At 45.3% G+C, this 15,837-nt stretch overlaps 1 protein-coding gene across 2 annotated transcripts in view; it reads left to right on the top strand.

Moving 5' to 3' along the window:
* SLC25A13 (solute carrier family 25 member 13) overlaps positions 1-15,837 on the top strand; it is a 1,524,563-nt gene that overhangs the window by 519,461 nt on the left and 989,265 nt on the right. For both annotated transcript variants that reach the window (XM_069648547.1, XM_069648546.1), the window contains exon 5: positions 15,083-15,222. In XM_069648547.1, the coding sequence (XP_069504648.1) occupies positions 15,083-15,222 (140 nt within the window). The remainder of the gene's footprint in view (positions 1-15,082; positions 15,223-15,837) is intronic.

Here is a 15,837-nt window from a genome sequence, read left to right on the forward strand (position 1 = left end):
CTTAGTTTTAAAGTTCCTGATGGGAGCTCCGTTTGAGCCCTTACATTCTTGTCCATTGAGACTGTTGTCCTTTACGACTGCATTTTTAGTTGCGGTTACTTCTGCTCGCAGAGTGAGTGAGTTGCAGGCACTATCCGCCAAGCCATCTTTCACGGTGTTCCATAAGGACAGGGTTGTCCTTGGGGTTCGTCCTTCTTTTCTTCCGAAGGTTCTGTCGGAATTTCATTTGAGCCAGAAGGTAGTTCTTCCGGCGTTCTATCCTCCTCCGCATCCTGGTAAGGAAGAAGAGAAGCTCCATAGGTTGGATCCTAGGAGAGCTTTAAGTTTCTACATCTCACGCATGCCCCGGGTCAGAGTGGACGATCAGCTATTCGTAGGATACGCTGGAAGGCATTTGGGTCAAGCTTCTAAGCAGACCTGTCCCGTTGGATCATCTTGACAATCTCTGAATGCTACCGTCTGGCGGGTAAGGACCCTCCGGTGGGTTTACGGGCTCATTCTACTAGGCGTGTGGCTGCCTCCACTGCTCTGAAGAGGGATGTTCCCAATTGTACAATTTGTGAAGCAGCCACATGGGCCTCTGTCCATACTTTTGTAAAACACTACTCCCTGGATTCTATCCATGGGCAAGATCTGGCCTTTGGTAAGGCGGTCCTCTATTCTGCAATTTGATTGGGCATTCTAAAATTCTAAATTCTTTTCCCACCTCCATACATTGGTACTGCTTTCAGAGTCTGTCATAGATGTGGAATACGTCGGAGGACACAATTCCCTCGAAGTTACTTTCTTACCTGGTAACGTACTTTCGATGGGATTTTCCTCCGACATATTCTACATCGCACCCTCCGAGCCTGCCCTTCTAAGAATTTCTTATGCGATTGCAGCTTACGTTTCCGCAAGGCTTTCTGTAGTCATACTGGCAGAAGATTGGTGCTACACGTTCTGGGGAAAAAACTAAAGGCTACGTGCGTCCTACATATAACATCCGGTGACGTCGGCGCTCGACGGAGGCCCTGGAGGGACACAGTATCGACGTCATTGATGCAGGACGCAGACGCCGAAACATTTTCCGAAGACGCACAACTGTGGTGATTACTGTCATAGATGTGGAATACGTCGGAGGAACATCCCATCGAAAGAACGTTACCAGGTAAGAAAGTAACTTCTTCTTGGGTGGATTTCTGGCTCTTTGATGGTAAATTGGTAAATTGAGCGTTTGCATTGAGGGAATTAGGAGTGAAGGTATGGTCCTAGCTATATACTGAGCATCGACATAACCAGAAACTCACTTGAGAGTCGCAGGTGACAGGTGTGACCGGACACAAGCTGCTCATTCTTATGTTCTTGGGGGGATACGTGGTGGGAAGGCTCAACCTAGCAAGAAGCCACAAGGAGTGGGTTAGTTGCAGCCGGGTAGGCGAGAAAGGCAACCCGCGTATGGCAATGACTCTGGTAAGGGTGGGAAGGAGTAGAGGAGGCTGAGTTGAGTACACCCAGGTGTTCCCATACAAATCTAGTCACATTCCTTGTTGTTTACAAATCTGTCCTGTGAGCAACAAGTTCTACTTTGTCCATCAATAGGAGTGTGCTGCATAAAGCACTTAATTCAATTAAAATACGACTGGCACTTGTATGATCAAGCCCTTATTAGTATGATTGAGCTACATAAGTAAACTTGATTTACCTGCTATTTATATTTGATTATAGAATAAGGAAAACATGTACAGAGGAATGTGTCATATAACTGTTCAAAGGTGAATGAGCTAACCCTTCTAATGTTAGCCCATTCTCATTCTGCTGGCAGTAAGGACATTTGGGGAGTGGTAGTAAATTAAGTGGATGTTTAAGGGTTGGAGAGGTCGGTGAACTAGAACAGTAAAAACCGAGTGCATATATTTTATTTCCTCAAAGTCCTCTGTGGCAAAGTGATCCCAAAGCAAAAGCAGGCCCATACCATGTGGGCCCAGCTTTGAATCGATCTTGTGCTCGTCATCTCGTGAAATTAATTCCCAAGATATTTTTTGGGTCAATTGAAAGTCCCACTGAGAGAAGTCTCCTCAATGGCACTATCTGGGTATTGGTCGTATGCTGAGCGTGCCTTCCATCGTTGAAATGGTCTGTGCCGTGTTTTGAGTGCCATTCACATTTGAGATTCCTGCTCCAGGCTTTTTTGTTCCAGTTGAGTGCAGGTTTGCCGTTTTTGAACCTTACCGTTTCTGGCTCTGTTCTGATGCTGAAAAGAAGTCAGGCCGTATAGTAGAGCCTTCTGTATGCCTTAGTTGTTTATTTGTTTTATTGATTTATAGAGCGCACCACACCCTGGGGTATCTTGGCACTTTACAAGACATCTTAATAGCATAGTAGTGGTATACAGTTGATAATAGAGAAAGGATATATACAAATAAAGAATAAGTTAGAAGATATACAGAGGAGAATGTACAAATACAGGCGCCAGATAGTATGAGCATGGGATAAGTAGGCATCAGGTAGATGCAACATGGTAGTATACATCATATACATATACTTAGTTGAGCATGAGTGGTATTTGTTATATTCTAGAACTCTGCACCGCCAGATTGTTGGCGTCATTCATGTATAGCCCGGTGAACTGGGAGGGCGTTTTGCTTTGGCTGCTTGCACAGGGAAGCTATTGCCTCCGCATCTTTTCAAATTGAAGCGTGGTACAATGATACAAAAGGAATTGGCTGTTCTCGTGGGTCTGGAGGATGATTTCATGATAATTCTGTCTTTCAGGTATTGTGGTGTGGCATTGTTCAGGCATTTGTGGGTGAAAGATACTAGTTTGTATTGGATCCTGTCTTTGATGGAGAGCCATTTGTGGATCCTTCTAGTTTTGGTAATGTGATCTCTCGTTGCTATGCTCAAGGCAGTTCTTAAAGCATTATTTTGTAGAGTTTGGAGCTTGTTCAGTACTTGTTTATTGGCTCCTGCATAGAGTGCGTTGCAGTAGTCAAGTTTGGACATCATTAGTGCTCTCACTAGTATGAGGCAACTGTTAGTGGAGAGGTACGGTTTACAGGCATGTATAAGCTTGCATGTGTAAGCAGTGGATGAGACCGTCACGTTAACTTGCTTTCTAAGGCTCAGTGTAGAATCTACGTAGAATCCTAAGGTTTTAGTGTCGTTGGCAGTTTTAATGATGTTGCCATCAATGTTGAAGAATGAATACTGCATATTTAATTTGTTTAGATGGATCGGGGCGCCTAGCATTAGAATTTCCGTCTTCTCATCATTCAGGCAGAGGCTGTGGGTAGCCATCCATGCCTGAATGAGGAGGTATATTTTGCTTAGAAGGGCAAGGTCTGATTCGCTTAGAAGGGCAAGGTCTGATTCGCAAGTTCCGGTTAGGGTTATGAGTATCTGAGTGTCATCTGCATAATTTGTTTAGATGACACCCAGAAGGTCGAGTTTGTCAAATAGTGGCTTGGTAATACATTATATAGCGTTGGCGTGACGCAAGTGATAGGGACAGGGTCCGCAGCTTCAGAGGGGGAGAAGACCCTCATCGATCTGTTGCTTAGAATGGATCTGTTCCAGTCTTTGGCCGCTTGGGAGAAGTTACCCGCAGATGACAAGTGTTCACATAATATGTTATGGTCCACTAAATCGAAGGCAGCTGAGAGATTTAACAGTAGGAGGAGTGCGCATTGTCTGTTATCTTTTAGTTGGTCTATTTGCATCTTCAGATCAATTAGGGCCATTTCCGTGTCATGGAGAGGCCTGAAACCCGACTGTCTAAGCCCTAGTAAGTTATTCTCCAAGTACTTCTGGATTTGTATATAGGCTGCTTTGTCGATTATTTTTAGTAAGAAGGGTACCGTCGTTATCGGTCTGTAATTAGTTGGTATGGTGGGGTCGAGAGTTGCTTTCTTGAGCAGCAGTAGGACCCAGGCATCTTTAAGGTTGTTAGGTTCCTGAAAGGTCCTGAAGGAGGCGTTAATTAATTTTGTGATAAATGGTGCGAGATCTCTAGCTGCTTCTTTGATTATAGGTGCTGGACAGATGTCACCTTGGCATCTCGAGGGTTTTAAAGAATGATCTTTTCGACCTCAAGAATGGTATCTTGGGCAAATTTAAATTCTTGCGTGTTAGAGCATAGCTTGTTGTGTCGTTTCTGATAAGTCTGCGGGCTGGTTATGAGGAGCCGTTTGGTAGCTATTTTATTTTGTAGGGTGGCAATTTTGTGGGCCAGGGCATTTTGAATGTCTATGCACCATTCTTTATTTTTTAAGGGTGGGAGTCGTCGGGTGCTAGAGGGGATTCTAGCTCCCTCAGGATTGCAAAGAGTTCCTTAGTACTGGAACTGGCATTCGGAATCCTGTCGTTATGTTTCTTGTTTAGTCCTGATGATTTCTGCATTGTAGCGGGAAGTTATTTCAGTCACTGTCTCTGTTTTCTTTGGAGGGTAAAGTCTTCCAGTTGGATTCCAGTTTCCTTTTCTATAACCTAAGGGCCTTCGGCTGAGGGGTGAACCAAGAGTTGAGGTGAGCTCTCGGTTTGCTCTTGCGAAGTTTAAGTGGGGCGATGTGGTTGAGGGCTTGAGACATAGTGTTGAATCGGTCAACAAGTTCTTCTGTGTCTTGGGACTTGGTAGAGTTTAGAGTCGGGATCAGGATAGGCATCAACTTGTCTGTGGTGATGTTATGTTTGTTTCTCATGGAGAGAGGTGGCGCAGGAAGTTTAGGCTTGGTGGTGGGTCGATCGGTACCGATGGTAAGGAGATTAGAGAGTGGTTGGTCAATGTCTGGGGCTCGACGGATGTAATGGAGGTGGCACAGTTGTGGTCGGCAACCCAATCTAGTATCCTTCCTTTCTCATGTGTAGGTTGATTCATTATTTGCGTGAAATCAAGTTCAGTTAAAGAGTCTGCAAGAGATTTCGCTGCAAGATCGTTTGGGTCAGAGAATCCGAAGTTAAAGTCGCCTAGTATTAGGATTTGAGAGGTGCGTTTGGTGGTGTCAGATAGTATGGTGATGATATCCTCCTCGAAGGTTCCAATGGGGCTAGGAGGTCTGTAGATTAGGTGGATAGTTAGGGTGTTGGTTTTGGAGGTAGCTAGTTTGACTGTTTGCCATTCACATGATTTGACAAGAGGGGCGGTTATTACTCTGATGCCTAGGCAGGTCTTTGCGATGAAGGCCACCCCGACGCCTTTGGATGTTTCTCTGTCCACTCTTATTACCGTGTAGGAGTCAGGGATGGCCAAGAGGAGGGAGGGACCCGCTGCGGCATGAAGCCAGGTCTCGGAGATCGCTAAGAAATCTAGGTCATTGTTAGTGATAGTGTCATTTATTAAGGCGCCTTTAATGATGGAGGAGGTGATCTGCTGGGGGCTGATAACTTTGACTGTTTTAGGTTTAGGGGTGGATGTTTTAGTGGTATGGCTTTGTTGTTTTGACACTGTTGGATCAGGTGTATTCAGGCGGAAAGTTGAGTAGGCTTTTACCTGGTGTAGGTCCCCTGATAGTGCGTCTTTGGGAAGTCTTGAGGCAAGTCTGCTGTTGCGGTGGTCACTACAACAAGGTTGGTTAGCTGTTGGTTTGGACGCAAATAACTTTATCCATTGGCTAGGAGTGATATCAGAAGGATTTAGATGGTTAGTGTGCTAGTTACTAGGCTTTTGGGTAGTAGGTTAGGAACAAAGCGCGTTGGTGTGATGTGAGACTCAGATATTTGGATTTAGAGGTGGGAGAAATTTTGTAGGTTTGATCTCCCTCAGAGGATTCATGTTTAGTATGTTATCTATTTCTATACAAAATTGTGAAAACCCACTATATCTTACAGCTTAAGGGTTGTAATGTTGTGAAAACAATAACCAGTGGCCTTCTTAAAGATTCATTTAAAATATTGTTGTGCACATTCTCAAACCCTTTTTCAGCACAGGATCGTATATGGATCTAGCCTTTCTTTCTTTAGTTTAGATTGTCTGCAGCCCGTATCTTGTGTCTTTTTACGGTACCCTGTTTTTCAAAATCCTGATTATGGAAGTGGTTGTCGATAGCCTACCCAACAGCTCTCCCTATTGTGATAGAACTATCTATCTTTTTCATGTTCTCATCCAACATGCCAGTTAAATTGAAAGACACCCGAAATGTGACTGTATCTTGAGTGATCCTTTGAGTGGAAAACTCTTGAAATGACTTTCTGAATTGGCATTTCATCTATTGCATATCTGGGTTTCACCTGCCATGCTGAAAGGGATTCATAATAACGTGCTATCTGATCTTGTTTAGTTGGTCTTAATGACGAAGAGTGCAATCCGCTGTAATATGTCTGCTTCTGTCGACGACAAGGAAAATCTGCTGTGCTTCTCCAACAGTCCTAGCCTAAGATTAGTTTTGGACCAAGATTGTGTAATTGTGTTGTGTATTGACCTTCTGTGTGTGTCTGTCTGGTAAGGGAGATGTGTTATGTAGTGGCTGTCTGTGTCATGCTGTGAGTCTGTGATGTCACATGGAATGCTACTGTGTGGATGATGGAATGTTTATCTGATGGTTTCATACTGAGGCAGGCAGTTAGAGCCCCCCTGCCTGGGTGATGGGGCCAGTGCTGTTTACAGTCCATACTCTCACATATTTATCCTTTTGTAACTGTGTCTTAAATTCCTGCAATAAACCTTATAAGTAAGCCTGGAAGTCACTTTGCAACATTGGCGACGAGTTGGTCTCTAAAGAAGAACCTGCGCACATGGTGAAGGAGCTGAAAGAAGCTGATGTCTGAAGGAACCTGCTGCGGGGGGTGCAGGAGAGAGGAGGACAAAGTGCAGGTCAGCACTGCCCCCAAAGATACAAGTAAGACAGTACCCATCACCCAGGGCTAAGGAGGGGAGGAGTAAGAAAGTCCCATTGCCTGAGGGATCACCCGCCCTCAATCTGGAGGGGGAGTTACACCTACGGGTTGAAGGAAGAAGCAAGGCGATAGAGGAAAGTTTGGAAAATTAATCTGGCACTTAGCGTTAAGAAGACCTCAGTCGGGTTTAATAAGACTTTAGGTTTATGTCCCAGAACTGTCTCCCTGAAGGAGATTACAAGGGAAGCTGTCTTGATAAGAAGGGAAGTTTAAGTACTAAAGCATGAGTAAGAGTACGCCCAGATCGAGATCAAGACTACAGAAAATAAGTATAGGGAGAAAGTGAGTTTATACAGAGTAGCGGTGCCGTAATTGGGTCTCACTGTTCAGATGACCGCTGGTGAGCAGGAGCTCAGCATTGCTCCGTGTAAGGAAGTGACTGGTGATGTCACCCAAGCTACAGTGAGTACTGGCGAAGAAAATGGATCTCCAACGTTCCGTCTGTGTCTTACAGCAGTTGCCCAAGATTTTGAATATAGAGAGCAGAAGATACGTGGCAATGTTGCAGCGAGACGGGAAGTGATACAGGCTTGGAGTAAAGTACCCATTCAAATAAGTACAGGACGCGACGTTGTCACTTGACGGTATCCGGAAGCCATTGGAAAAGTGAAGGAGACGTACAGGATTGTGTGGCAGTATCCGGATGTCATAGAAAAAGTCATCTAGTAGCAACACACAGTATCCGGGAAGGCATGGCATGGCATCGTGTAGCAACATGCAGTATGCAGAAGGCATCGGAGTAAATATATTGTGCGGGAGAGAGGAAGCCGCTCCGCCTCACCCAGCGGCGTTCTGCAGTGGCCAATAAGTAAGCTAGCATTGGAGATACTCGATCCAGATGAACCGGGAAGGGGTTAACCCACCAAACTTTGCAGCAAGGAAAAACCATCAGCGGGTGATGATGTTGAAAGAAAGAAAAGGTATATGGGTGAACTGGTCCAGTTCGTCGCAGAAGCAGCTGTGTATCCTTTGAACTAACTCAATCCGTATCATGGTGAAATATTTTTTTTTTTTAAGTAGCTGTGTATCCTTTGAACTAAATCAATCCGTGTCATGGTGAAATATGTTTCTTTTCTCTCCATTTGATTATATGGTGCAAGTGATTATTAAATTGAGGAAATAAAGGAAAGGTTTGCAGCTTAAGGGTGTTCACCAATGAACTTTTGGAAAAATAGTGTTATATCAAAATGCAGACTGAAGTGTGTGCATTACAGTTGAAGTTTGCCTGTGTTGCTATGAAAAGGTGTGTTTAAGGATGGATGAAATAGTATAACCTTTTGAGGATTTTCAGGAGTTTGGTTGCTATTGCAACATGGACTTTTAGGAGCAAAGTTCCTTCATAGGGTCAAAAGATGACCATGGACTTTTAGGGCGAAATTATAAAATGTTTTAATATGCTGCAATTATAGCATTGCTATTTTTGCCGTGTAAATGAAAATATGTTAATGTGCCTGACTCTCTTGAGGTTGGATGTGAATCGGTTGCGCAAGGATTGGTATGAGATATGGTATGAGTCTGGTTGTCGCTGCAGAGGTAGCGCCTCTGGTGTGCGGTGACACTGAGGTAGTAGTAAGAAATAGCAACTCTGGTGTGTATCTCACAATTGTAATTAAGAGGTAGCGCCTCTGGTGTGACTGTCGCTAGCTAGTGGTGAGAGGTAGCGCCTCTGGTTTGGGTTGCCCTTGTGGCATTTGAGTGAGGTAGCACCTCTCATAAGTGTGTCATTAGTGTATTTTGTGGGAGGTAGCGCCTCCGATGTATGCATCATGATAGAGAGAGATAGCGCCTCTGGTGTGTATGATGCGAGTGTATGTGAGGGAGGTAGCGCCTCCGGTCTGTGTGGCACAATTGGTACTTGAGAGAGGGAGAGCCTCTGGTGTGCATGGACGCAAGTGTACTTGAGGGAGGTGTTAGGCAGAAACCTGTGCAGTTCCCTAAGGGACCACTGCAAAAGATTTAAGACTCCAGGTGTTGGCAGTAAACCCACTTGGTAGCAGTCTGTACCACCCAGATTTACCTGGTAGCTGTGGCTGAGAAGTCAGACTTCCCTCAAGAAGAGTTAGGCAGTATGCAAAGTATACACAATAGGCACTCGGATACAATAATACAAGCAAACACTGACCAGAGCTTTGGTATCAAAGCATAGAATTATTTATTTAAAAACACACAGTTTGAAACACTCCAGCACTCTTATTGTAAAATATTCTAAACACAGTTACTCTTGTAATATATACACCCCTTTTTCCTTATCAGATAAGTCACAGTAAAACACCACTTATTGTCATACAGAGGTGAGCGCTTAACTAGATTGCACGTCAATAAGTTTGTGAGAAAGGGAGGGAAAAAGACAGAATGTGGAAAGGTACACCACTCTAAGATTTAGGAACACTATAAGCAAGGCAGAAGAGCCAAAGTCCAAAGGCTGGGTCCACTCTTAGAGAGAGCAGAGCACAAATGCGCCCAAGATCACACAGTTACACTAGGCTTAGAAAGTCTTGCAGAAGGTTCAAAAAGAGTTTAGAGAGGCTTAGGAAAGTTTAGCCAGGGTGTCCCAGGCTAACCCAGGTTCGAAAGCCGGGGGCTTAATCTACCCCGTACAGTCGGTAGCAAGGGAAGCCAGGCGGGACACGGTAACTTAAGTGGGAAGGATCCTCCAGCGGTGGCAGTTGTTCCTGGTAGTGGGTGCAAGTTGCGTCGTCGTCCAGGGGAAGAGAAGATCTCGACATGGAGGAAAGATGAAGGTCGTTGCACTACCAGGGCAGAAACCAGCCGCAGAGTTTTCCCGTTAAAGGTGGTACCTTTGTTTCGTGGTCGTGGTAAAACGTGGTATCCCGGTTGCCGGGGTGCTTGGCACGGGCAAGGCGGCCATGAGGTACGTCGGGAAAGCGAATAGACAGTGAAACTGGTTATCCCCACCAGTCAAAGGAAGAAGACTCTCCGGCGGGAGATCTCCTCTGTCGTTGGGAAAAGTGGCGAGGCAGTCCAGCAGGGCTCCACCGGTAGTGGTGTCGTGGCAGGTCGGCTCAGCTTCTCCCTCGTCGGATTCTTAGGTCCTGTGGCGACTTCTGAAGTTCCAGTCCCCAAAGCCCTGCTTTTATGCAGAAAACCCCCATTCACTCAGCCTAGCTGTCACTCAAACATGCTAAGTGGTGAGCCGGCCGGCTCACCACTTGGGCCAATCAGGATGGAGTGCGACTTAAGTTGCCTAGGCAACTCAGTCCAGGGTGCCTAAATGTCCCTCCACTCCTCCTAAGTACCCCAGACAGAGTGGCACCACTTTAGAGGGCTTCTGTGGAGAAGCCTGCCAAAAAGTGGAACAAAGGGCTCGACTTGGGTTGGAGTCACAGAAAAGAACACAAACGCCTTTTTAGAATCAAGTTTTGGCAAAAAATACCAACCGGAGAATTAATATTAATTAAATAAACCGGCGGTATGTTCGAGGCTACCGTAAATAATTAAATAAAGGTAGTAGCCTAAAACAATGGGAAATCCCATAGGAAAATATTCGCGGTTGAATATAAAAAGTAGTATCCACTGCCACCAGCCAAAACTCGATCAGGGGGGACGGAGACGTGCCTCCTCGACTAACAGACCCTGGGGCAATCGAATTGCCCCAGCCAGTACGTCCACAATATGATGGTTTGTACTGGTTCTGTTCAGAATTTAAGACTAGTAAAGTCAATGGTGACTTTACATGCCCTGGGAGACAGTAGTCAGTCCCAGGGTATGGAGTCTATACTGGGGGTCACTATGACACCCCTGTGTCACTGCACTGAGGGTGCTGTGTAACACACATCACAAAAACACATGAAGCCCTATGGAGTAAAAGACCCCATAGCCCATTAAACACTTCTAGATTCAAAGAAACACACTCAAATCATGTCCAAGAGTGAGGGTAAAAGAGTCTCACTCTTGGCAGGAGAAAAAAATAAACCCAAAAAATCCAGCAAAGCTGCTGGGGGTCTCACTAGGTTAGGAAATTCAGCCTAAACAGAGAATTCTCCCTAACAGGAGGTAGCGCCTCCGGTTTGTGGAACATGGTGATGTGCGAGAGGTAGTGCCTCTGCCAGTATGAAGTAGTGCTGGCATCAGAGTGGATTAGTGCCACGTTGGATTGTTTCCACAGTTATTTAAAGGAGGTAGCGCCTTCGTATGTGATATTGTTCCTACATGTTGTTGTGCCAAAGACTGTGCTTTCTCCAGACAGTGAGTTTGGCATGGTAGACTCTTGTAATGCTGCCATTGGGTCGCCAGTGGTCAAATGCGGGGTACGCAGATGAACTTGGGATGTCTGGCCAGTGTCTCATGGTTATCTGTGGTATTTGAATGTATTGGCTAAGTTGGTTGCACCTGATAGGCTGAGTCTATTTGGCGTTTGAGTTTGTGAGTAATGCTGTATTGTTGTTGTCTTCTGTGTGTGTCTGTGTCTGGTAAGGGAAGGAGCTGTGTTGTGTAGTGACCTTGTGTGTGTGTGTGTGTGTGTGTGTGTGTGTGTGTGTGTGTGTGTGTCCGTCTGGTAAGGGAAGGAGATGTATTATGTAGTGGCTGTCTGTGTCATGCTGTGAGTCTGTGATGTCACATGGAATGTTACTGTGTGGATGATGGAATGTTGATCTGAGGGTTCCATACTGAGGCAGGCAGTTAGAGCTCCCCTGTCTGGGTGATGGGGCCACTGCTGTTTAGAGTCCATACTCTCACATATGTATCCTTTTGTAACTGTGTCTTAAGTTCCTGCAATGAACCTTAGAAGTAATCCAAGTAAGCCTGGAAGTCACTTCGCAACAAATTGAAAACAGACGAACCTCCAAACAATGGTTCAGGTTGAGGGGAGGGGACAACCAATCTACAGAACATAACTATAATAGCAAAATTAGGAGACTTTTGTATCTAGAGTAACACGAAATAGACACCCTTTCAGCAGCACTAACGCCAATATTGGTAATACGGCATGTGTATTAAGATTTTCAGGATAGTTTCCTCTAGTAGTCGTCTGCAACCTTTGGCAATCCAGCTGTTTTGGACTGCAACTCCCGTCATCCCTAGCCAGCGTTTTCAATGGTGGGAATCATGAGTGCTGGAGATCCGCAAGTTGCAGACCTGCTCTAGTTTCTAATCACAGCAATACGTGTGACTATTACCAAATGATAGAGTCCCCAGAAGGATAAAGTGCTGCTTTGACTGCTCCGAGTTCAAACCTGTGAACTGCCTGTCTGAGGCAAGCACTAACTGGCCACTAATGCTTTTTTAATGAAAATGTAGGTTGGAGCCTTCCCTCAGAGCGACACTACTTAGGCATGCAGCAATTAAAATCATATACCCAAAAGCCTAATTGAGGTGGCTTACATGAAATAATCCGAGCTGCCCATTGTACCCAATTTATCTCACTGGTGGCTTGGTTATAGTCCGATTGTTAGAGGTTGGAAATCCTTGGGTGGGGCAGCGAGGGGGGCAGATGGGGCTTTTTCTCTGACTTAAGGCTCCTTAACTCAATACATGCAAAAGCTGTAAGGGCTCAGAATTTGACAGATTATTCTCAATGAACAACTCAATGAAATTCAGTGCAGCATTTACATACCTAACGACCCCAATAAAGGCACAGCCCAGATGTATCTGTCGTGTTGCCATTCTGAAGAGTATTTTTGATGTATTATTTTCTTTGTCAAGTCTTGGGAAAGCATAGGGTATTTTTTTCAGGAACCTCTGACACGGGCCATTGGTTGAGCGAGTTCAGAGAAGGCACCGCTAGGAGGGGTGTGAGCAGGTTTTATAAAGGAGAAAGTGGGGTGGTGTGTATCGATGAAGGGGTGCAGACCGGATGGCCGGGATTATTTGTACATAGCTAGCCATTAGGCTGGCATGCTGATGTGCTGAATGGGCCAAGAGGTGAGCCGATTGGAAAGGTTGTCGGCATGGCTGACCGCAGGCTGGTGAGAAAGTAAGGTAAAGACATGAAAGGCTGGCATAGGTTGGTGGGAGGTAGGAGGTGTGAGGCATTGCAGGGAGAGGCAAGATAGTTGAAGTCATGCAGGCAGGGGTGGGTCTTGTACCGGTCACTCTGCAGATTCACAAAGTAGCAATTTTCTGCTGTATGTGAACAGCCGTTTCTGCTAGGGGCTTCTTCCTGTTCTCGTTTCCAGTATCTCTGCTGTATTATTAGTAACTTCATAGCATAGAAGAAAATATGACATGCCAGTTTGAAGCTGTCCCTTTTCTCTCCTCACACCATAACATGTTCTTTTCCCCTTCTTGCTCTGCAGCTTTAACATCTAGAGGAGGAAATGCTTCTTATGAGAAATCTCAGATACGTTTCTTCTACCGCCCCTCGTCATCGTTTTAAATTCCATTTACTGCATAGGCAGTGCCTGGCTGTGTTTGAGAAGGGCCTTTAATGGGGAGGATTGATGGCTTGCTTCCTGGGCTTCAGGTGATGAAGAACGTAGATGGCCTTGAAGCATTGACTACAGCTGCAGCTGCTTGGGCGTGTAGGGGTGCCCTAGAAAATGTCCCATGAATTGTGCTCTAGACATGCCCCCCTAAGGACATGCTCTTGCAGGTTCTCATTATTTCTGTAACATGCTTATTGTAGTACCTTCATAAGATTGGGAACTCCCATCTAAACCTATTAAAATTATGATTATTTTCCTTGATTTAATTTTTTTTGTAATATACATTTTTGGTTTTTGTCTCCCATTTTCCGTAAAAAGAAAAGCCTTTGTCTGTAATGTGCGCTTAATATCAGATATACTTGCATTGTTAGTTGTAGATTATTAGGTTGTGTTAGTAACCTTTTGTTCTGCAGCCATGGCCACCATAGGGGTCTTTGCCTACCACGACTTGTTCATATAGTGGCGTATTGTGCCCCTACCAGTGGTAAACTAGCCTGTGGTATTTAAGAGGAGAGAAAAGGGGGGAAATTATTAGACGAAAGGTGAAGCAGGAGGACCATGGGAAAAAAACACACAATTGGAAAGGTATAAGGGGGCTGCTGGGTGATGGTCTGTTTGTGTAACAGGGGTGTGTATGTGCTGCTTGGTAATGGATCAAACAAATGTTGATCAGGAGTGGAAGGAGGCCGTTCCAGTACATTGAAGTTGTGGTCGTAGAATTAGCTTTGTTGTGTGTCGAACTCGAGATCTGAGTGTGCAGCCTTTTGCGCCAGATAAGATTATGAAAGCCCCTCATAATAAATCCTAAGTGTAATGTGCAGATACCAATTCCAATGGACAGAAGTGCGAGAACCAAGAATGGTCCATCTACAGGTGAATGCAGAGAAAACCAAATGAAAAGTGGGAAGCAGAAGAAGGGGTAATCTCGATCCTCCAAGTGGCATTCCTGCACGCCCACTAGATGAGGGGTCCGATTGAATGAACCATGCTGAGATGTTCATGACATTTAGTGAAGCTTTTCTGAGTAAAAAGTAAACATACTGAAATTGTACGAGTAAAATGGATTCTGATACACTATCCAAGATGTCTCAAGGGGCCCAGGCGAGATTTACCTCTATCAATTCATCCAGAAGGTTGCAAAAGGAGTGTCCCGCTGCTACCTTGGGGGATGTAGAGGTGGGAGGCTCTTTCATCCTAACCCCAAGCAACTTCCATTTGTCTTTTATTCAGTGCCCAAACTACACGTTGTGCATAATTGGCCTAACCTGTGCACACGTTTCGGGGTGGTTCAGTGGGCATGTGAAGTATACATTGAACTCCGACTTCTAATGTAGGATGTAATATATTGTTCCTCTGTTAACACAGTGTAGTTGTTACATTGATGAAACCTGCACTTAAAAAATCTATTTTGATCACTGATGTTAAAAATAAGAATGGCCAAACATTTGAATTAGCCCAAAGCAATGGTTCCGAAACAAATCATTTAAAGTTGTGAACATGAAAGACATGTGATCTCCTTGGGCCTTGTGATACTCCTGCAGTGTACTTTCTTATTCTGCAAGTGTTCTGCCAAGAATGTGTCCAACACTTACTTGCCAGAATACGTCAGGCAGCCTCTTGATCCCCATCGCTCTCAGGGACCACCCTTTACCATCTTCATAGAGCCCACAGAGCATTCACTTTTGAGAAGCTCTCCAGCCAGTTATCTTGCTTTGGTGATTGCCAGATGCTCTTCTACTAGCACCCGGCAAAGGTGCTCTGCTGCTTTATCTTTATTTCTGCGTTTCCATTTTTTTTTAACACTGTCCTTTCTTTTTGTCTTTCAGAGGATGTTAAGCAAGTGTTTGGTCAGACCACAATTCATCAACACATTCCATTCAACTGGGATTCGGAATTTGTGCAAATGCACTTTGGAAAGGAACGGAAACGGGGTTTGCCGTACCCAGAGTTCACTCAGTTCCTGCTAGTAAGTGATATGATATTTGTAACGCGCCTATACACAAGTGTTTCAAGGCGCGACGAGGCAGGGAGGGGGGAATAGGGGGAGGACAGACAACGATCCTACTAGGCCAGGTGTCATTCAGACCGCGCAAGTGCAGGGGTAGGGGGAAGGGAAAAGTGCAGTACAAGGTAAGTAGAATAGAAATAAATAGATAAATAAATAAATAGGGCCAGCTGGTGGTAAGTGCAGGCAAGTGCTGGGAAGGGGGGGCTGTAGGGATACAGAGACAGTCCCGCAGTGCAGGGGTTGCCAGGGAGGCAGTGCAAGTGGAGAGTGGCTGGGCCCAGGACCGAGGTCGGTGAGAGTGACCAAGTTTCAGATTCAGTGCAGAATTTAGTGAAGAATTTAGCAGGGGAGAGGGAGAGAGAAGGCAGAAGCAAAGAGGAAGGTTTTGAGGTGCTTCCGGAACCGGAGATGGTTCTCCTTAAGTTTCAGGGAGGCAGGAAGGCTGTTCCAGAGGGAGGCTCCTGCCGCGGAGAGAAATCTACCCCCCGCTCGTTGCTTCGAGAAGCGGCTGACCCTGAGGGAGTTGGAGACGGATGAGCGAAGGGCTCGGGAAGGAAGATATTTAGGAAGAGA

Source organism: Ambystoma mexicanum, chromosome 2q, assembly GCF_040938575.1.
Source record: "Ambystoma mexicanum isolate Mex_15411 chromosome 2q, UKY_AmexF1_1, whole genome shotgun sequence".
NCBI classification, from domain to species: domain Eukaryota; kingdom Metazoa; phylum Chordata; class Amphibia; order Caudata; family Ambystomatidae; genus Ambystoma; species Ambystoma mexicanum.